Source organism: Moschus berezovskii, chromosome 6 (assembly GCF_049115385.1).
Source record: "Moschus berezovskii isolate FMDL1 chromosome 6, NW_MosBer_1.0, whole genome shotgun sequence".
NCBI lineage: Eukaryota > Metazoa > Chordata > Mammalia > Artiodactyla > Moschidae > Moschus > Moschus berezovskii.
In genome coordinates this window covers 14754056-14775801 of record NC_142465.1, presented here as the reverse complement: position 1 = coordinate 14775801, position 21746 = coordinate 14754056, and the positions used below count along the sequence as shown (strand labels likewise).

General features: G+C 39.1%; 1 protein-coding gene across 8 annotated transcripts in view; it reads left to right on the top strand.

Moving 5' to 3' along the window:
• PPFIA2 (PPFI scaffold protein A2) overlaps positions 1-21746 on the top strand; it is a 500869-nt gene that overhangs the window by 334642 nt on the left and 144481 nt on the right. For all 8 annotated transcript variants that reach the window (XM_088836833.1, XM_088836831.1, XM_088836832.1 and 5 more), the window contains one exon: positions 14179-14295. In XM_088836833.1, the coding sequence (XP_088692959.1) occupies positions 14179-14295 (117 nt within the window). The remainder of the gene's footprint in view (positions 1-14178; positions 14296-21746) is intronic.

Sequence of the window (21746 nt, the reverse complement as noted above, 5' to 3'; positions counted from 1 at the left end):
CACCCAGTGAGCTCTCCCTTGCCCAGAGGGCCTTTTTTAACCTTGAATCATGTAATATGAACATTAGGAAGACTTCAAGTTCATATGGTCTTTAAAGTGGATAACATTATCTTCTCCATATATACATTCTTGAGTATTTTTCCAACTCCCCATAGGTCTTTTCCATTCATACAGTCTGCTGTCATTCAACACTCCATAAATATTTCTAGAGCACTCTCTGCTTGTCAACAAGTTTACAAGAACTGGAAATAGGCAATCACATACAGTTTCTGGTTTCAGGAAACTCAGTGTCAAAATGGGCGATCAGAAAAAAAAAACAAAACAGCCAGTCATTCATGCTGAAGAGTGATAATTTGTATGATATGAGTTACTGGAGAATGCTAAGGAATTATGTAACTTAAATCACTGGGGTGCCACCCATCCCAAAGTGAGTGACATAATAGTTCAGTCAACTCAGTTCAGTTGTGTCTGACTCTTTGTGACCCCATGGACTGCAGCATGCCAGGCCTCCCTATCCATCAACCAACTCCCAGAGTTTACCCAAACTCATGTCCGTAGAGTTGGTGATGCCATCCAACCATCTCATTCTCTGTCATCCCCTTCTCCTCCCACCTTCAATCTTTCCCTGAATCAGGGTCTTTTCAAATGATTCAGCTCTTCACAGAAGGTATCAAAGTATTGGAGTTTCTGCTTCAACATCAGTCCTTCAAATGCACACCCCGGACTGATCTTTAGAATGGACTGGCTGGATCTCTTTGCAGTCCAAGGGACTCTCAAGAGTCTTCTCCAGCACCACAGTTCAAAAGCATCAATTCTTTGGTGTTCAGCTTTCTTCATAGTCCAACTCTCACATCCATACATGACCATTGGAAAAACCAGGGCTTGACTAGATGGACCTTTGTTGGCAAAGTGATGTCTCTGCTTTTTAATATACTGTCTAGGTTGGTCATAACTTTTCTTCTAAGAAGCAAGCGTCTTTTAATTTCATGACTGCAGTCATCATCTGCAATGATTTTGGAGCCCCCAAAATAAAGTCTGTCACTGTTTCCATTGTTTCCCCATGCTGCTGCTGCTGCTAAGTCACTTCAGTCATGTCCGACTCTGTGCGACCCCATGGACCACAGCCGACCAGTCTCCTCCATCCATGTGATTTTCCAGGCAGGAGTACTGGAGTGGGGTGCCATTGCCTTCTCCGATTGTTACCCCATAGCATATTAAAAAGCAGAGACATTACTTTGCCAACAAATGTCCGTCTAGTCAAGGCTATGGTTTTTCCAGTGGTCATGTATGGATGTGAGAGTTGGACTGTGAAGAAAGCTGAGCACCGAAGAATTGATGTTTTTAAACTGTGGTGCTGGAGAAGACTCTTGAGAGTCCTTGGACTGCAAGAAGATCCAACCAATCCATCCTAAAGGAGATCAGTCCTGGGTGTTCATTGGAAGGACTGATGCTAAAGCTGAAACTCCAATACTTTAGCCACCTCATGCGAAGAGTTGACTCACTGGAAAATACCCTGATGCTGGGAGGGATTGGGGACAGGAGGAGAAGGGGACAAGAGAGGATGAGATGGCTGGATGGCATCACCAGCTCGATGGACATGAGTTTGAGTGAAATCCGGGAGTTGGTGGTGGACAGGGAGGCCTGGTGTGCTGCAATCAATGGGGTCGCAAAGAGTCGGATGTGACTGAGCGACTGAACTGAACTTGCCATGAAGTGATGGAACCAAATGCCATGGTCTTAGTTTTCTGAATATTGAGCTTTAAATCAATGTTTTCACTCTCCTCTTTCACTTTGATCAGTAGGCTCTTTAGTTCTTCTTTGCTTTCTGCCATAAGGGTGGTGTCATCTGTCTTAAACCTAGGACTCATAAGACACTCTCCATTTGAACTGAGGTTCCTTGAATATCTGAGGTTTTTGATGTTTCTCCCAGCAATCTTGATTCCAGCTTGTGCTTCAACCAGCCCAGCATTTTGCATGATGTACTCTGCATATAAGTTAAATAAGAAGGGTGACAATGTACAACCTTGACATACTCCTTTTCCTGTTTGGAAGCAGTCTGTTGTTCCATATGCAATTCTAACTGTTGCTTCCTGACCTGCATACAGATTTCTCAGGAGCCAAGTCAGGTGATCTGGTATTCCCATCTCTTGAAGAATTTTCCACAGTTTGTTGTGATCCACACAGTCAAAGGCTTTGGAATAGTCAATAAAGCAGAAGTAAATATTTTTCTGGAACTCTCTTGCTTTTTTGATAATCCAATAGATATTGACAGTTTGATCTCTGGTTCCTCTGCCTTTTTTAACTCCAGCTTGAACATGTGGAAGTTCACAGTTCATGTACTGTTGAAGCCTGGCGTGGAGAGTTTTGAGCATTACTTTGCTAGCATGTGAGATGAGTGCAGTTGTTCAGTAGTTTGAGCATTCTTTGCCTTTCTTTGGTATTGGAGTGAAAACTGACTTTTCCAGTCCTGTGGCCACTGCTGAGTTTTCCAAATTTGCTGGTATATTGAGTGCAGCACTTTCACAGCATCACCTTTCAGAATTTGAAATTGCTCAACTGCAATTCCTTCACCTCCAGTAGCTTTGTTCATAGTGATGCTTCCTAAGGCCCTCTTGATTTCACATTCCAGGATGTCTGTTTCTAGGTGAGTGATCACACCATTGTGATTATCTGGGTCATGAAGATCTGTTTTGTATAGTTCTATATATTCTTACCACCTCTTCTTAATATCTTCTGCTTCTGTTAAGTCCATATCATTTCTGTGGTTTATTGTGCCCATCTTTGAAAAGTTCCCTTGGTATCTCTAATTTTCTTGAAGAGATCTCTACTCTTTCCCATTTGATTGTTTTCCTTTGTTTCTTTGCACTGATCACTGAGGAAGGCTTTCTTATATCTCCTTGCTATTCTTTGGAACTCTGCATTCAAATGGGTATAACTTTCATTTTCTCCTTTGCCTTTTACTTCTCTTCTTTTCATAACTATTCTGTAAGGCCTCCTCAGACAGTCATTTTGCTTTTTGGCATTTCTTTTTCTTGGGGATGGTCTTGATCCCTGCCTCCTGTACAATGTCACGAACTTCCATTCTTAGTTCTTTAAGCACTCTATCAGATCTAATCCTTTGATTTATTTGTCACTGCCATTGTATAATTGTAAGGGATTTGATTTAGGTCATGCCTTAATGATCTAGGGGTTTTCCCTACTTTCTTCAATTTAAGTCTGAATTTGGCAATAAGGAGTTCATGATCTGAGCCACAGTCAGCTCCTGGTCTTGATTTTGCTTACTGTGTAGAGTTTCTCCATCTTTGGCTGCAAAGAATATAATCAATCTGATTTCGGTGTTGACCATCTGGTGATGTCCATGTGTAGAGTCTTCTCTTGTGTTGTTGGAAGAGAGTGTTTGCTATGACCAGTGCGTTCTCTTGGCAAAATTCTATTAGCCTTTGCCCTGCTTCATTCTGTACCCCAAGGCCAAATTTGCCTGTTACTCCAGGTGTTTCTTGACTTGCTACTTTTTCATTCCAGTCCCCTATAATGAAAAGGACATCTTTTTTGGGTGTTAGTTCTAGAAGGTCTTGTAGGTCTTCACAGAATCGTTCAACTTCAGCTTTTTCAGCATTTCTGGTCAGGGCATAGACTTGGATTACTGTGATATTGAATGGTTTGCCTTGGAAACGAACATTCTGTCGGTTTTGAGACTGAATCCAAGTACGGCATTTTGGACTCTTTTGTTGACTATGATGGCTAAGTCATAAAAGATGATGAGAGGCAGTTAAGGAGGAAAGGTATGGAAGAAAAACTCTCTTCTTCCTCCTTTGATTCAACTTACTCTCACACTACTATCATACTCACCAATACTTCTGACACCAACACTTCTCCTACCAAGAGATTCACTGCAACACCAGCAGGATGTCCGAGAGTTTAACTCAGTTCTGACACTGCCAAGAGTTCTGACACTGGAGGTAGCATCAGATCCTACAGGTTAAGGGCTCAGTTCCACTAGACCACTCCCAGCCTCCTTCAGATGCCAGTTGCAAGTCCAATTTGTCATCTGTGCTTCTGGCTGATTGGGTATAAATCAGAGACTCCCACTAACCCCTCCTTGGGTTTGATTAATTTATTGGAGCAGTTCGTGGAATTCAGGAAAACATTTACCTACATTTATGGCTTAAAGCTCAACATTCAGAAAACTAAGATCATGACATCGGGTCCCATCACTTCATGGGAAATAGATGGGGAAACAGTGGAAACAGTGTCAGACTTTATTTTTTTGGGCTCCAAAATCACTGCAGATGCTGATTGCAGCCACGAAATTAAAAGATGCTTACTCCTTGGAAGGAAAGTTATGACCAACCTAGATAGCGTATTAAAAAGCAGAGATATTACTTTGCCAACAAAGGTCCGTCTATTCAAGGCTATGGTTTTTCCAGTGGTCATGTATAGATGTGAGAGTTGGACTGTGAAGAAGGCTGATCGCCAAAGAATTGATGCTTTTGAACTGTGGTGTTGGAGAAGACTCTTGAGAGTCCCTTGGACTGTGAGGAGATCCAATCAGTTCATTCTAAAGGAGATCAGTCCTGGGTATTCATTGGAAGGACTGATGCTGAAGCTGAAACTGCAATATATTGACCACCTCATGCAAAGATTTGACTCATTGGAAAAATTTCTGATGCTGGGAGGGATTGTGGGCAGGAGAAGAAGGGGACGGCAGAGAATGAGGTGGCTGGATGGCATCACCGACTCGATGGACATGAGTCTGAGTGAACTCTGGGAGTTGGTGATGGACAGGGAGGCCTGGCATGCTGCGATTCACGGGGTTGCAGAGAGTCAGACACGATTGAGTGACTGAACTGAACTGAACTGATGGCCACCTGATGCAAAGAACCAGCTCACTGGAAAAGACATAAGGAGAAGTGGGCAGCAGAGGATGAGATGGTTAGATAGACTCACTGATTCAGTGGACATGAATTTGAGCAAACTCTGGGAGCTAGTCAAGGATGGGAGAGCCTGGAGTGCTGCAGTCTGTGGGGTTGCAAAGAGTCAGACATGACTTAGCAACTGAACAACAACATGATAGTAAAGGATACAGATTAACAACCAGATGAAAGGATACATAATGAATAAGGTCTGGGAGGGTCCTGAGTTCAGGAGCTTCTGTCCCTGTGGGGTTGGGATGCATCACTGCCCACTGTGTGGATATGTGCACCAACCTGGAAGCTCCCCAATCCCTGTACTTTGGGGAATTGTATGAAAGCTCCATTACATAGGTATGATCAATCACTTATTGAATGAGTAATTAATCACTGTTTCATTTCCCTGTTCCCTGTCTGGAGAATGGTGGGTGGACCTAAAAATTCCAAGCTTGTAATAATGACTTAATCCTTCTGGTAATGAACCTCCATCCGGAAGCCCACCCAGAATCCCCCATTAGAAGAAAAGATGCTCTGAATGAGTACTATTATCACTGAGGAATTTACAAGAGTTTTAGGATCTCTATGTGTGAGCATTCAAAATGAATATAAAAGCATACAGCCAAGGTGGCATTTTGAGTGTGTTGTGACTCCAAGTCCTTCATCAGCTAGAATGTGAAGTATGAATAAGAAGATAAAGGTGATCCTCATTATTACATTCGGAGAAGGCAATGGCAAGACATTCCAGTACTCTTGCCTAGAAAATCGCATGGACGGAAGAGCCTGGTCGGCTGCAGTCCATGGGGTCGCTACTAGTCGGACACGACTAAGCGACTTCACTTTCACTTTTCTCTTTCATGCGTTGGAGAAGGAAAAGGCAACCCACTCCAGTGTTCTTGCCTGGAGAATCCCAGGAACAGGGGAGCCTGGTGGGCTGCTGTCTATGGGGTCACACAGAGTCGGGAACGACTGAAGTGACTTAGCAGCAGCAGCATTATTACATTATGAATATTTACATAATAAACAATGTACATCATATTTGACTTAGAACTTTACATTACAAACACACTAAAGCATAGGTATTATTATCCTTCATTTTATAACAGAGGAACATGACCTTGAGGTTAAGAAACTTGTACAAAGTCAGACAACCTTTTCCCCTAATTAAAAGTAAATGAAAAATGAAAAAAAAAAATAGAGTCAGAAACTGGTAACAACTAGAAGGGCCATGATTCCTCCTAGGCCTTTTAAGAATATTTAAGAATGCTATGCTTCTGGGAATCACCTCCCAAATAAACTACTTGTGTGCAATTATTCGTCTTAGGGTTTGCTTTCAAGAAATCTTGAACTTGGAAAGAAAAGATACTATAGATGAAAAGATGTAAAGAAGCAAATTTATATAATGTGTTAAGCACAGATTTTGGCACATTTTAAGAGTTCATTAGATTATTGGTACTTGTTGCTGTTGTCTTACTATTTCTTTCTGTTTTCCTTTATTAGAATGTAAGCTTCTTGAGAGAAGGACTTTTTTCCCATGGGGTCTCATGCTTAGAACAATGATCAATGAATATTTGTTCAATGAATGAATTAATATAGTTCCAACACTTGAGAAATCCTGAATGTGAGAATATAGAGATATGGAATAGACTCTATTATTTTCTTCCAAATCACCTTTATCTAAAGAATCACATGTTCTTGTGCACTTCCTGACACCTGAAGTTTCCAAGACATCAATTTTCAGTGATCTTTTGAAGGTATCAGTTTTCAAGATGTCAACTTTCAGCTATCTTTTGAAAAAGACATCTTACATCATATGAAGAACTCACTAAAACACTTTTATGAATCTCAGACTTTTGTTTTCAATAAAGATTTTCATTTTCTGAACCCTTTGCCTGAGAAGTTTTCTCCCAGATATCCACATTGCTTCCTCTCTCTCATTCAGATTTATACTCAGAAAGCACCTAATTCCTAATTAAGCTGTGCCTCATTGCATCCCTCCCTTGCTTTAATTTTCCCTTTACAGTTATCACCATTTAAAAATGTATTTCACTTATTTTTGTTTATAGTTTCTCTCAGCCAACAAGAATGAAGTAAAGTGTTTAAGCTTTCTCCCCCTAATAATTTTCCTAATACCTGATACATCATCAGTGAAATATCAACGAATATTTGTGAAGTGAATGAATGTCTCCAGGCCATAAAGGAAAACTGTTTTTCAAAGAAAGAGGATAGAAGAGAATCTGTCATAAAGCATGCTAGGATCCTTGAAATAGTCTGATAGAAATAAAGGAATGGGGACTGGGGAATTTTCCTGACTGGAAGATAGGCCACCACGACCACCCGTAGTCCACTACGTGAGACCAGAGCTTATCGGAGATTGATAAGGGCCAGAAGTAACCTGACAGAGGCAAAGGTTAAAAGAACAAAAAATAATAATAACTTGCAAGGTTGCCTTGGAAATATAGTGTGTTTGGGAGTGCCTAGAAGCAGAGTCAGGCTGTCAGAAGCTTAATAACCTATCAAGAAACACAAAGAAGGGTCAAGGCAAGCCAATAAGCTGAAGAGCAAGAATCACACAGATGCCTGAGTTTTAGTTGAAATACTTTAGCTTTCTGAGTCACTGTCATTCTTTTATCTTCTTCCAGATGTGTTATGCCACAGGAATGTTAAACAGCCTGCAGTACTAGGAACACAAAGAGTTCATGCTCTTCTGACTACTGAAAAGTTGCCTTCTACTGTCTCTTTCATAAATTCTTAGTCATTTTTCCAAATCCCCATTTAGATATTGAATGTGTTGTGTTGCCTTCCATGTTCTCTGTTATATTTGCAAGGACACTTTTAGTTGAAAGTGACAGAAAATCAATACAAAGTTTAATCACAAAGACAAAATTTGGGGCTCATTTTATGAAGATGCCAGGAATAGAATTGATTTCAGTTCAGTTCAGTCACTCAGTCATGTCCGACTCTTTGCGACCCCATGAATCATAGCACGCCAGGCCTCCCTGTCCATCACCAATTCCCGGACTTCACTCAAACTCATGTCCATCGAGTCGGTGATGCCATCCAGCCATCTCATTCTCTGTCATCCCCTTCTCCTCCCGCCCCCAATCCCTCCCAGCATCAGAGTCTTTTCCAGTGAGTCAACTCGTCGCATGAGGTGGCCAAAGTATTGCAGTTTCAGCTTCAGCATCAGTCCTTCCAATGAACACCCAGGATTGATCTCCTTTAGAATGGACTGGTTGGATCTCCTTGCAGTCCAAGGACTCTCAAGAGTCTTCTCCAGCACCACAGTTCAAAAGCATCAATTCTTCGGCAATCAGCTTTCTTCACAGTCCAACTCTCACTTCCATACATGACCACGGGAAAAACCATAGCCTTGACTTACTTGGTTGGCAAAGTAATGTCTCTGCTTTTTAATATGCTATCTAGGTTGGTCATAACTTTCCTTCAAGAATGGCTAAAACCAGCAATAGAAGTCATTCATCAGGGCTCCATCATTTCTACCTACTTCTCTATGAGGAGGAACTGATGGCAAACAGTACTCTGATCATATCCCACTAGCCCACCTTCCATACTAGAAAGAGCCTCTTACCCTATAATTCTGCCAGAAGCTTCTCTCAAGGAAGCTGCTGACTTAGATCACATGCTCACCCATTTGCCATGGGCTCTGGGATCACTGACCTAGAGGCAGGCATCTTGGAATGTGAAGTCAAGTGGGCCTTAGAAAGCATCACTACGAACAAAGCTAGTGGAGGTGATGGAATTCCAGTTGAGCTATTTCAAATCTTGAAAGATGATGCTGTGAAAGTGCTGCACTCAATATGCCAGCAAATTTGGAAAACTCAGCAGTGGCCACAGGACTGGAAAAGGTCAGTCTTCATTCCAATCCAAAAGAAAGGGAATGCCAAAGAATGCTCAGAGTACCGCACAATTGCCCTCATCTCACATGCTAGTAAATTCATGCTCAAAATTCTCCAAGCCAGGCTTCAGCAATATGTGAACCGTGAACTCCCAGATGTTCAAGCAGGTTTTAGAAAAGGCAGAGGCACCAGAGATCAAATTGTCAACATCCGCTGGATCATGGAAAAAGCAAGAGAGCTCCAGAAAAAACATCTATTTCTGCTTCATTGACTATGCCAAAGCCTTTGACTGTGTGGATCACAATAAACTGTGGAACATTCTGAAAGAGATGGGAATCTCAGACCACCTGACCTGCCTCTTGACAAACCTGTATGCAGGTCAGGAAGCAACAGTCAGAACTGTACATGGAACAACAGACTGGTTCCAAATAGGAAAAGGAGTAAGTCAAGGCTGTATATTGTCTCCTTGCTTATTTAACTTATATGCAGAGTTCATCATGAGGAACGCTGGGCTGGAAGAAGCACAAGCTGGAATCAAGATTGCCGGGAGAAGTATCAATAACCTCAGATATGCAGATGACACTACCCTTATGGCAGAAAATGAAGAGGAACTCAAAAGCCTCTTGATGAAAGTGAAAGAGGAGAGTGAAAATGTTGGCTTGAAGCTCAACATTCAGAAAACAAAGATCATGGCATCTCGTCCCATCACTTCATGGGAAATAGATGGAAAAACAGTGAAAACAGTGTCAGACTTTATTTTTTTGGGCTCCAAAATCACTGCAGATACTGATTGCAGCCATGAAATTAGAAGACGCTTACTCCTTGGAAGGAAAGTTATGACCAACCTTGATAGTATATTGAAAAGCAGAGACATTACTTTGCCAACAAAGGTCCATCTGGTCAAGGCTATGGTTTTTCCCGTGGTCATGTATGGATGTGAGAGTTGGACTGTGAAGAAAGCTGATCGCCGAAGAATTGATGCTTTTGAACTGCGGTGTTGGAGAAAACTCTTGAGAGTCCCTTGTACTGCAAGGAGATCCACCCAGTCCATTCTAAAGGAGATCAATCCTGGGTGTTCATTGGAAGGACTGATGCTAAGGCTGAAACTGCAATACTTTGGCCACCTCATGTGACGAGTTGACTCACTGGAAAAGTCTCTGACGCTCGGAAAGTTTGGGGGCGGGAGGAGAAGGGGACGACAGAGAATGAGATAGCTGGATGGCATCACCGACTCTGTGGACATGAGTTTGAGTGAAGTCCGGGAGTTGGTGATGGACAGGGAGGCCTGGCATGCTGTGATTCATGGGGTCGCGGAGAGTCAGACACGACTGAGTGACTGAACTGAACTCTACTGAACTGGCTGCCGGACTGACAATGTTTCTAGGATTAGAGTGTGTGCTAAGTTGCTTCAGTCAAGTCCAGCTCTTTGCAACCCTGTGACCTGTAGCCCACCAGAGACCTCTGTCCATGGTATTATCCAGGCAAGAATACTGGAGTGGGTTGCCAGGCCCTCCTTCAGGGGATCTTCTCAACCCAGGCATCGAACCAGCATCTCTTACGTCTCCCGCATCAATAGGCAGGCTCTTTACCTCTAGCACTGCATGGGAAGTCCAGGATGAGAACTGAGAAGGAAAATTCCCCAGTGAAAATGTAAGATGTCTTCACCAAGAGAAATATGAATGAATTCTGGGCATTTAAAAACAAATGTCAGCAAACACTTGACAAATCATGGTTTATCAGTTAAAATGATTGTGGAAAGACTCTTGACCAAAGTGTCATGGGCCGTCAGTGGACTGATATGCATAAAAATGCGCACAGAGTTCTGCATCTCTCCAGGAGGGGTCCATAACTTTAATGATGTACAGAGGAGCCCAGGGTGGGCAGACAACAGCACTTGGAAAAGAAATGCTTCCTACCCACCCTCACCCACTTAACTTTCCCCGACTTATCAGAGCCCAAATGCAAAGCCATGCAAGACAATGTAATAGAATAAAAAACCTGAAGATAACGATTTTTATTTGATTCCTTAGTTCTCATTAAGTTCTCTTTGTCTCAACTTAATCACTTGCTAAATGTGGATCATAAGACCTAATTTGCAGATGAAAATAGTTTAAAATGGTGGGTTCCCAGTACATTCTTGCATTTACATAGCAACGGAGTAAGCAACAGAGACTCCCCAGGAATGATTCCTCTTACCCACCACACCACCCTATTTGTAGTAGGTTTAGCAGTTTACCAGTGAGGGATTCAGTCCTACTTTAGTATTCCAGACAAGTCACTTGAGTCCTCTCTTTAAGAGCATCCGCTGTCAGTACAGCCCAGAGAATCAGTCACTTTTCATTCCACTTGCTATTTGTAAACTACTTCCCAAGCCACCTTCTGCATTCGTTTGTGAAGCCAGCCGAGAGAATTTCCTAAAGAGGTCTGTGTTACCTTCAGCTGCAGATTTCTAGGTGACCTTCTCTGCCCCTTTGAACACACACAGAAGAGCGAGCCCAACCCCCAAAGTGGTATTCACAGGGGAGAACCTCTCACTTTCCCCAGTGTGAAAGGAAGAATCAAGCTGATTAACACTTACAATTAAATCAGAGGTTGAAGCTTTGCTTTCAGAACTACTCAGGATAATTTGTTGTTGGGCAAAATTAGAAGGGAATATAACCATATTAGAATGATAGAGAATATAGAGGATTTTGCATCAGTTCTCCAGTCTCACAAATCTGAGACTGAATTTTTTAGAAAAAGCAGAGTTTGCACATTAGTGGCTGAAAAGTTTGTCTTTCTTGGAATTATCATGAGTATATGTTATGAAAAACTGGAAGTTTGCAATTTTTAACATAGTGGCACAACCATATTGGCATAAGTTTTCTATATGAATTTGACATTTTGAGTCTTTTAGTTAAGGTCATTAATTAATCCTTTCACTGAGTCATTTCAGTAAATCTTTACAGATGATCACTTTATTTTAGGCACTAGGGTATATTTGATATTTATCTGAATTACTATATGAATGGAAATTATTCTGTAAAGTGAGCAATTTGTTTAAAAAGTCTCTATGCACTTCTAAGTAAATTAAATAATGGAAGAAAATGCAAAGGATTTTTAAATTTATTGTTACGTTTGCCTTAACATTATTTGTTAACTCATGAATGTCATCTGGGATTCCCTGGTAGCTCAGATGACAAATAATCTACCTGCAGTGCACCTGACTCTACTTCGATCTCTGAGTTGGGAAGATCCCCTGGAGAAGGGAATGGCTACCCACTCCAGTATTCTTTCTTGGAGAATTCCATGGACAGAGGAACCTGGTGGTCTACAGTCCATGGAGTTGCACAGTCAGACAAGACTGAGCGACTAACACTGGTGCTGGATGTTGTCTTAATGAGATCTCAATATACAATTCTTTAATCTTTAAAAATTCATAATAAAGCTTTATTATGTACTGATAGTAGTGTAGCATTATTGCTTTCTGCAAGAGACAAGACGTTAAGAATGTGATATAAAAATGATATATTCAGAGACTATTTCACTCCTGTTTTTCCTTTGATGTAATTCATTTCTATGCCAACATGAGAGGAATGTCTCTGAAGAGTCTCAAGCACTCTAAATCTTTATCTATGGTTATTTCTGAATAAGTTAGATCTATATTCTTTGGTTTTCCATAACCATCCATTTTTTAATTCAACGTTTATATTGATTCCTTGCACTTACTAATGTGATGCGCTGCTTCATTTGAAGATGTTGTTTTCAATAATGTATTCCTTTGAAAATTATTTTCCCATGAGATGTCATTAGGACTTCTGATAGCTAAATAAACAAGCAAAGTGAGTCAGTAAATAAAGGAATAAAATATTAGATTTTAATGAGTAAGATGCACACTGAAATAAACACAGATATATTATAAAACATACAGTGGTTAGATACACTTTCTCTCAGGAGCATGTTTTTCAGCTGAGTTTTGAAATATGATTGTGACAGGTGTAATCTGAGCTGGAGAAGAATGCTTCAGATAGGAAGATGAGCAAGTTCCTTAGTTCTGAGTGAGAAAGAGTCCAGTCTGTTTGAGGGACTGAAAGGAAGCCTTTGTAGTCAAAAGGATCCTGAAGATCAAGAAGTTTAAAATTATGCTAAATAGGGAAAAACAGAGAGGTTGTTTGGAAAGCAAAAGAGAGACACAATATAACTTAAGTTTAGAAGATAAATCTGGCTGCTTTGTGGATGACAGATTGTAGATGGGCAAGAATGATATTTTAGGGAACCAATTATTTGGTGATCGCAGTACTGCAAGAGAGATGAACCTTTTCAGAGTTGTTCTTCATTATGTTGATATGCCCTTAAGAAATGTGTTTTGAACTGCTGGAGGTCATATGCAAAATCACTTTTTCTCAAGAATACACTATTGGCATACAGGCAGCAGTGGCAGACAGTAGAACAAATAACCAGTCTATTGATGTCTTTTGTTTATTTGATAATTATTTGTCTATGTGACATGTTCATCTTATAATTTCAACATATAAGTTTAATATGATTCAATTTTTATTGTGTACTGAATACTATGGACATTAATTTCCCCTAGAACCAATACTGACTCACTATCTGAGTTGATATTATAATAAGACTTGCTAAGAAATGAATAATTTGTGGTATTGATGTAAAATACTTTTGAAATAATATGTTTAAATAGCAAATATATTTTTAAATGCTAGAATATGATTTTCCACTCTGTACATTATTAAGATCACTTAAAACTACAACTATCTGAGAACCTGTTTCTTAGTTCAAAGTATCATGTTTATCAAACTGAGCTAAGGTTTTACAAGAATTAATTGCCTTCTGAGAATTCTTTTTGTAAATTAACCATATTTGGACTAGAACTACTAAGATAATGGCTGTTAATATAATGACAGTGAGACCAATTTAACTCTAAATGCTTATGGTAGTGGTACAAAATTAAGTCCAGCTTATTTATTTGCTTGTTTTAAAACTGCAGATGTACTGTCTCTTAGGGAAGATGAATGTGCTCATAATTGGTCTTCAGTATTCAGTATTTATTTTTTTATATACTTTAAGGATTCAGACTAATACAAATCTTATTACATCTCATAAACTAAGAATTAATTTCTGAATTAAAAACTCAAAGATACTACCACTTTAGGAACATTTCAAACTTGATAGATACATTTTCCGACAAGAAAATATTTTAAGTAAATTTTACATTCTATAAATATTATAAATATTTTTCAAAATGCTAATCTAAATGTTAGAAATATTTATGAAATAATGAGTAAAATTTAATGGTTATTTTATGATTATTTGTTTGTATTCACTAGTTCTTAACCACACTCAAGTAAACTCAATTTTTTTATACTTCATGTTGGTATTTTAGATTTTAAAGGCACAATGTTTTTATTTTGCAGATTGTTGCCTTGCGTGAACAAAATGTTCATATACAAAGAAAAATGGTATCAAGTGAGGGATCCACAGAATCTGAACATCTTGAAGGGATGGAACCTGGTCAGAAAGTCCATGAAAAGGTATCATGCATATGACATGCTCTTATATGGAAATATTTACTTTGACAGGAATATGAAATATCTGTGTAATTCTTTTAATAAACATTACTATGTCTTGACTTGGTCAAAAGTGCCTTATGATTTCCCTTATAATTAATTGCTCCTAATCTGATTTTCTCAGAAATATTATATATGTGGATTTATGCACATATATATATGTACATATATATATATATATTTATGCACATATGAGTCCCTTAGACTGCAAGGAGATCCAGCCAGTCCATTCTAAAGGAGATCAGTCCTGGGTGTTCATTGGAAGGACTGATGCTAAAGCTGAAGCTCCAATACTTTGGCCACTTCATGCGAAGAGTTGACTCACTGGGAAAGACTCTGATGCTGGGAAAGGTTGGGGTCGGAGGAGAAGGGGACGACAGAGAATGAGATGGCTGGATGGCATCACCGACTCGATGCACATGAGTCTGAGTAAAGTCCGGGAGTTGGTGATAGACAGGGAGGCCTGGCGTGCTGTGATTCATGGGGTAGCAAAGAGTCGGACACGACTGAGCGACTGAACTGAACTGAACTGATATAATTCAAATATACTTGTTATTAACTTGATTCTTTTAAAAAGAATTTAATTATATATCTGACTGAACATATCTATAATTGAATAAATATGTCTGTGTATATATATATTAGTAATATATATCCGGGACTGTTTAAAGTAAAATAAGTTTGATTTATAAGTGGTTCTATGTATAATTGGTGACTTATCTGTGGCCTATCACTGCAAAAAATGTTGATATATCTTATTTGACTTTTCATTTTCCATGTGTTTGATGCTAGAGGTACTCTAGCAGTACCTCTGTTAATGAGAATTACATGAAAGGATATCTGAAGTCATCCAACTTTTGCTACTTTTTTTAGAAGGAATGGATTTTTCTTGCGGGTGGGGCATAGACCAAGGTCAAGGAAACTTTCGTACAGTCTCTTCTGGTGCCTTTCTGCGCTTTTCTGTGCTGAACCACTTGTTCCCAGCACAAGAGAAAGAAGGTCAGTTGCTGGTAGATCTGGAATCACATGAATATTAAATATAGGTATTTGTACATCCTGCACATGAGGCTTGGACCATCTCCTGGGTATTTGCAAGTTATGGCTTTGGATAGCTGAACTCCTTAATCATCAAGAGCTCATGAAGCAGGTATAAAAACTGGTATCACTGTGAATATCAAGAGGTTTTCAAACATAGAGATTAAGGACCATAATACAAATAGTACTAGAACTCTGTTTAGTCACTAAGTCGTGTCCGACTCATTGAGACTTCACAGACTGTAGCCTGCCAGGCTCCTGTCCATGGTGTTTTCCAGGCAAGATTACTGGAGTGAGTTGCCATATCCTTTTCCAAGGGATCTTCCTGACCCAGGGATGAAGCTTGCATCTATGCATCTCCTACATTGCAGGTGGATTCTTTACTGCTGACCCACCAGGGTAGCCCTAGACTTCTTACCATAAAATAAATTGCACATTTCCTCATTTGTCCAGTTGAAACAAATGAAAGGGCTTCTTATGTTTCCTCCTTTAAGTGTTAAAGAAAAATAAGTCAGGTAAATCAAACTAATTTCCCAGGAACACCATCAATTCTGGTGGCTGAGAAGCAAACAATTCTTCATTAAAGGCCTTAGTATTTTAGCCTTTGGGAGAAGGCAATGGCAACCCACTCCAGTACTCTTGCCTGGAAAATCCCATGGACAGAGGAGCCTGGGAGGCTTCAGTCCATGGGGTCGCACAGAGTCGAACACTACTGAAGTGACTTAGCAGCAGCATTTTAGCGTTTATCCATGTATTTTATAGAAATCTTAAGCTAGGTATTAAAAATAAGCTACAATCTGACAGCCAGATTTTATGAGCTATATTGCAAATTTGAATAAAACTTATTTCTCTTTTCTTTAGATAACATAACTGACATTAACTCAATAAATAAACCACCAAGCTCTCAAGAATAAGGCATCAACATGAAATATTCAGTTTAGGAAACTAGCATGTCATTTTTCTATTACGGTTTCAGTTTAATTATGTCATCAGTGATACAGTGATATACCTTTCCTCAGAGAATTACACAATCACAGTTTTGAATGTGAAAATAAACTTTATGGTCATTTAGTCTTTTTCTTATAAATCTTCAAAATATAACCATGCCACATTATGCTAATACAAATTAAATTAAAGAAATATGCTTTCAAAGGTATAAAAAGTTTAAGACCATATCTCTTTGCTAACAAACCATTTGATGCTTAAAGCATTTCTCTAGTACTTCTGGGGAGTGAGAAGTACTCTTAAATGTATTTTGTTTTCAAATTTATTTCTTTGAAATATAACCCCTAAATATTCAGGCATTACAGAATGTAAGACAATCGATGTCAGATTAATTACCTAATTACAGAATTAGGATGAGAACCTGCAAATAAATGATGTTCATCTCTGTTGGACTCAATAGATAGTGGTGTATATGTGGAGGATTCTGAATATTTTAAAACTCAGAGAACTTGTTTTTAACTGTCTTTGCCTTCCAGTTCTGGGTGAAGGCATTTCAACCAGTGCAGAAGAGAAACTCTGTGCCATTGCTAACTCACTCTTTTTAAACGGGTGTAAGCAATGGATGTAAATGGATTAAAGATTTTTAAATATTGTAATTAACAGTATTCTGTTTTTCAATTTCCCTGAATTGTAGGAAGAGTGATTTCCAAATGCTCAAAGTAATGATATACTAGGGTATTTCAAAATATCATGTACCTATCCTGAAATGTAATCCTAAACTATATGTCATTTGTTTTTTTTTAATTTTAAAAATAAGCAAGCTGTGCTTTAATTCGTATTAATCTTGAGATTATTCAAGAAAGTACTTTAAATTTTAATTTATATCACATTTCTCTGCCTGACATTTCTTTTGTTTTCAACTTTATTAAGATATAATGACATATAAGATTATGTAAGTTTCAGGTGTGCAATATGGTGGTTTGGTATACAGATTATATGAGTTTAAGGTATACAGTGTGATGATTTTGTATAATTATGTAAAATGATTACCATGTTAAGATTAGTTAATGCATTCATCACCGTGTCTCTATGTGTGTGAGTGTATGTCATGAGAAACTTTAAGATTTACTCTCTTAGTAATTCTCAAGTATAGTTACAGTATAATCTATAGTCACCGATTTATACATTAGATCCCCAGAACTTATTTATCTTCTAGCTGCCTACATTTTTTGATAAAAGATGACATAATATCTTAATATTATTTTATCATCCTTATATAAACACTTAAATTATATACATGAACATTATAAATCTTTTCAAAAGTATCCCTTATAACAGGATTATTTAAAGTGTGTTAATACCATTAAATAACAAGTGTTATAAGGTTGTAGTTTAATTCCTTAAACTAATTTTTCTATAAGGAGTATCTAGAAAGTATATTAAAGCAAAGGAAAGAGAATATTATTTGGGGGAGTGTCTATGTAATGAAGGTTATCAGTGTAGGATGACTGTAGTATTAGTGTATAAATTGCAAATTGGTTGTTCGGGAGGAAAACACAAAACTATTACTAGATACTGTGGAACTGTCAGAAAGTGACTGGTAAATCCTAGTCACAAGGATTACTCTTTGTTTAGGGCAGTAAAGCTATTTAAATTACATGGTCAGAGTGGGTTATTAGCCAAGAGGAGATGTTTTAAGTCAGTGGCTCGAACATTCTGTTGACAAAATAGTCGATAAAAATAGTCTTACAAAGCACACTCTGAAACAGGCCTATTACTCACAGAAAAGTTGTGTAATTATTACCAACATTTAAAAAATAAAAATTAAAAGAAAAAATTAGTTTAACTGAAACAGGTCTGTTTCTTTATGCCACATATTTAATCAGTTGTTCTAGAAGAACATAAATAGCAGGATAATAGCAATTTTTCAGAACACTAAATTTTGCCTCATTAAAAGTTCAGACTAGGACCAATAAGTTTCTTCCCGTTGCTTTCTACAGGGGAGCTAACGTGTGGAAAAAATTTAGTAGACACACTGCTCTGGTAAAAGAGGCAATAATGCTCCTGACTTATAACTCTACTTTCAATTATTTTTTTCAGCTGAAAATGTTTGCCAAGTGAGTGGATGAGGAGAATGTTAGACAGTGATTGAGATTCAGAAGACATAGTCACTAAATTTTGCAGGAGTGAAAATAATCTGCCCAAACTAATATTGCAAAACGTGATGAATAAAGTGATGTCAAAAATGATAATAGAGTTTAGAGGAGAGATGCACCAGTTGTGATAGGAGGTGTCAGTGAGGCAGCGTGGAATAGTAATTCGGTTGAAGTCGGTAGACCTGGATTCAAATCCCGTCTGTGCCATTTAAATAGTAGCTGGGTGTCCTTATGCTGAACCTCCCTGAGCATCAGTTACAGGTAACTAGTCATGCCTTGCTGGTAACTTCGTTGTAAAGAATACAAGCAATAGATAATCAATGGTGTTGGCGAAGACTCTTGAGAGTCCCTTGTACTGCAAGAAGATCCAACCAGTCCATTCTAAAGGAGATCAATCCTGGGTGTTCATTGGAAGGACTGATGCTAAAGCTGAAACTCCAATACTTTGGCCAGCTCATGCGACGAGTTGACTCACTGGAAAAGAGTCTGATGCTGGAAAAGGTTGGGGGCGGGAGGAGAAGGAGACGACAGAGAATGAGATGGCTGGATGGCATCACCGACTCTGTAGACATGAGTTTGAGTGAACTCCGGGAGTTGGTGATGGACAGGGAGGCCTGGCGTGCTGCGATTCATGGGGTCGCGGAGAGTCGGACACAACTGAGCGACTGAACTGAACTGCCATTTTGTTTATTAATACCGTGTCCTCATGATCATTCATTTTTCAGTAAATATTTAGTGGTGAACTTACTGAAGTGCTCAGAAATATGTTCTGTTCTGGGTGGTTGGGATGCTAATGAGTAGGGCAGATGTAAGTAAAATAAGCGCATACACATAAAGGGAAATGAATGTGATCAAGGGGCAGGCGCAAGGTCGATGTGAAGGTTGCTAAGTAGGCAGGGCACTGAATGGTTTCTCAGGAGGTGGTGCTTGAACAGAGCACAGGGAGTCCGTGGAAAAGCTTCAACAGTTCTTAAGACGAAGGAAACGCTAAGTGCGCATGCTCCGACAATGGTACAGTCCTTCTGGGGCACATTCTTGGGAAGGAAGGAAGGCCGTGCAACTGGAGTCTAGTTGTCAGGAGAGGGAGAAGCAGGAAACATGGCACACAGGGGCAGTGTGTGTGCCAGACCATTGACGATCAGTCTTGGCTGCAGTAGGAAGTCCAGTTTTATTTTCAGAGCAATGGGAAGGGTTTTCAACGTGGAAGCATCTTGATTAGATATTTTTTAGAGAATCATTTGTACTAAATCTTTATATCCATTTGTCATTTTTTCTCATATCAGACTTCTGAACTAGAGATTTTTTTTCCCTTTTCTTAATTTTATCGCCAATGAAATTGAGGTCTGCTTAGATTAAGTAGAATTGAGTGAATCCTACTCTTATTTGTCCAGAGCAGGACCAGAACTTTGATCTTCTCACCTCCTTTGTGCTCTCATGTTCCTTCATGCCAGGATGCTTTCTCTAGATGTTATTATTGGTTTCTGTAAAGTCATTCTACTCCAATATTATTTTTTTCTGAATTTTTAGTCTTTCATAATTATACATATGTACTTGTTTTCTAGAATTATTTTAATCTATTTAAGAGTATGCTTTTAAAAACATTCTTCAATTCCCCCCCTCCAAATCTCCCAGTTATATTCTTTTTTTACTCTGAATAGGTGCTTGAGGATAGTGGCATTTACAAATTTGACTGCTATGAGTATGGTTTTTAAACCTAGGCAAGAGGGGTCCACAGTTGAGCGGGGTCTTTCTCTAGCCCTTCATGCCCCTCTCTGAGGATGGGCATGGGGAGAAGTTGCACAGGTGTGAGTCACAGCAGCACCCCTTCCTGATAACCTGCCAAGTTCCTAGCAGCCCAGACTTTCTGACCAAAGAGACCTTACCCTCTAGAGCCTTTGTGAGTTTCTTCCTAGGAACAATGTCTGTCTCTGCCAACACTCCAGTGCTACCATCCCTGGACCTCAAAAGAGGCTAAGGGACACGTGTGTTTCGAAGCGCTGCTTGTGCAGATAAAGCGACCAGGATTCTGGAAGGAGCTGAGCCTGGGAAGAGACAGAGAGCAGGCTACAGTCCAGGGCCGTGTCTGGGTAACTAAGTTTAGCTGTGGAACTTCATTAGAATTATTCATTAGAACCTAGCCTGAAAGTCAGTGTGAAAGGTATTATTTCAAGGAAGATAGTAGGATGACTTTTTATTTGGCTGTCAAATAAAAAATTGTTATATATTTGGATTTATGGCATGTAAGCCTCTTTGTTCTTTTGCCTTGGGTTCCACAAACACTAAGGACCCACCTGTCTGCTACCCACTGTAAAAAATGTAACTCAGCTGCAACATTTTACTGTGCACTTTTATGTTTGTATGTATGTATATATATATATCTGTGTGTGTGTGAAACTGAAGTCTCACAAACCAGTAGTTACACTTGACACAATACATTTTGACATTTGTTGTTCATTAGTGACTGAGAGATTACTGTGGTTCTTCTCAGAGCTCAGGATGAAGTGGGTGGCCCGTCTTTCAAGTGATCACACAGTGCATCCTTGGCACATCATAGGAGATCCTTTCCCAACTGGCTGGCCTCGTCTCACCTCTCAAGCATCTCTGCTTGTCACCCGACTTTGCACTTAGGTACTCTTAGTGAACCGAACGGATGCTTCTCTTTTCAACAGCGCTGCTCTCATTATTCATTCCTCTTAGAATCTGACATTCATTCGTGACTGTTCTTTAATAAAATGCAATAAAATAATTGGGTAACAGTCAATGTAAATGTGCAAGCTGAGTCAATATAAAATCAGAAACAGATTTTGTTCGCATTTTTTTTCAGTTCTTTAATTCCTTCCAGGTAGGCAGAAGAGCTTTGGCCAAAAACATGTAAAACAAAATGAAGGATCAGTGGCAAGAATAATACTCAGATCAAAAAATCTAGCAATTAAGTGTCTAATGGCTGCGTTCTGTGCATAAAGGACACTGAAGTTTTATAAAAGATGAAATATGGAATGTGCCTTTGCCAAAATTAAGGGTTTTGTGGATTTTTAGTGATGCAAGACTTTTAGACTGAACCACCAATAACAAAAATGGGCACTTAGAAAAAGTTAATATAACTTTATGAACAATGTGCCCCTCAGTGATGACAAAAGGGCTTTATTTCCTAATAATACTGCACTGTATTATGAAATACTGTAATATACAGATTCTACATAGTCTCACTCAAACCTATTAGCTATACATTTAAATGTTTGGCTTATGAATATACTACATATCTATTTTCAAAATACTATT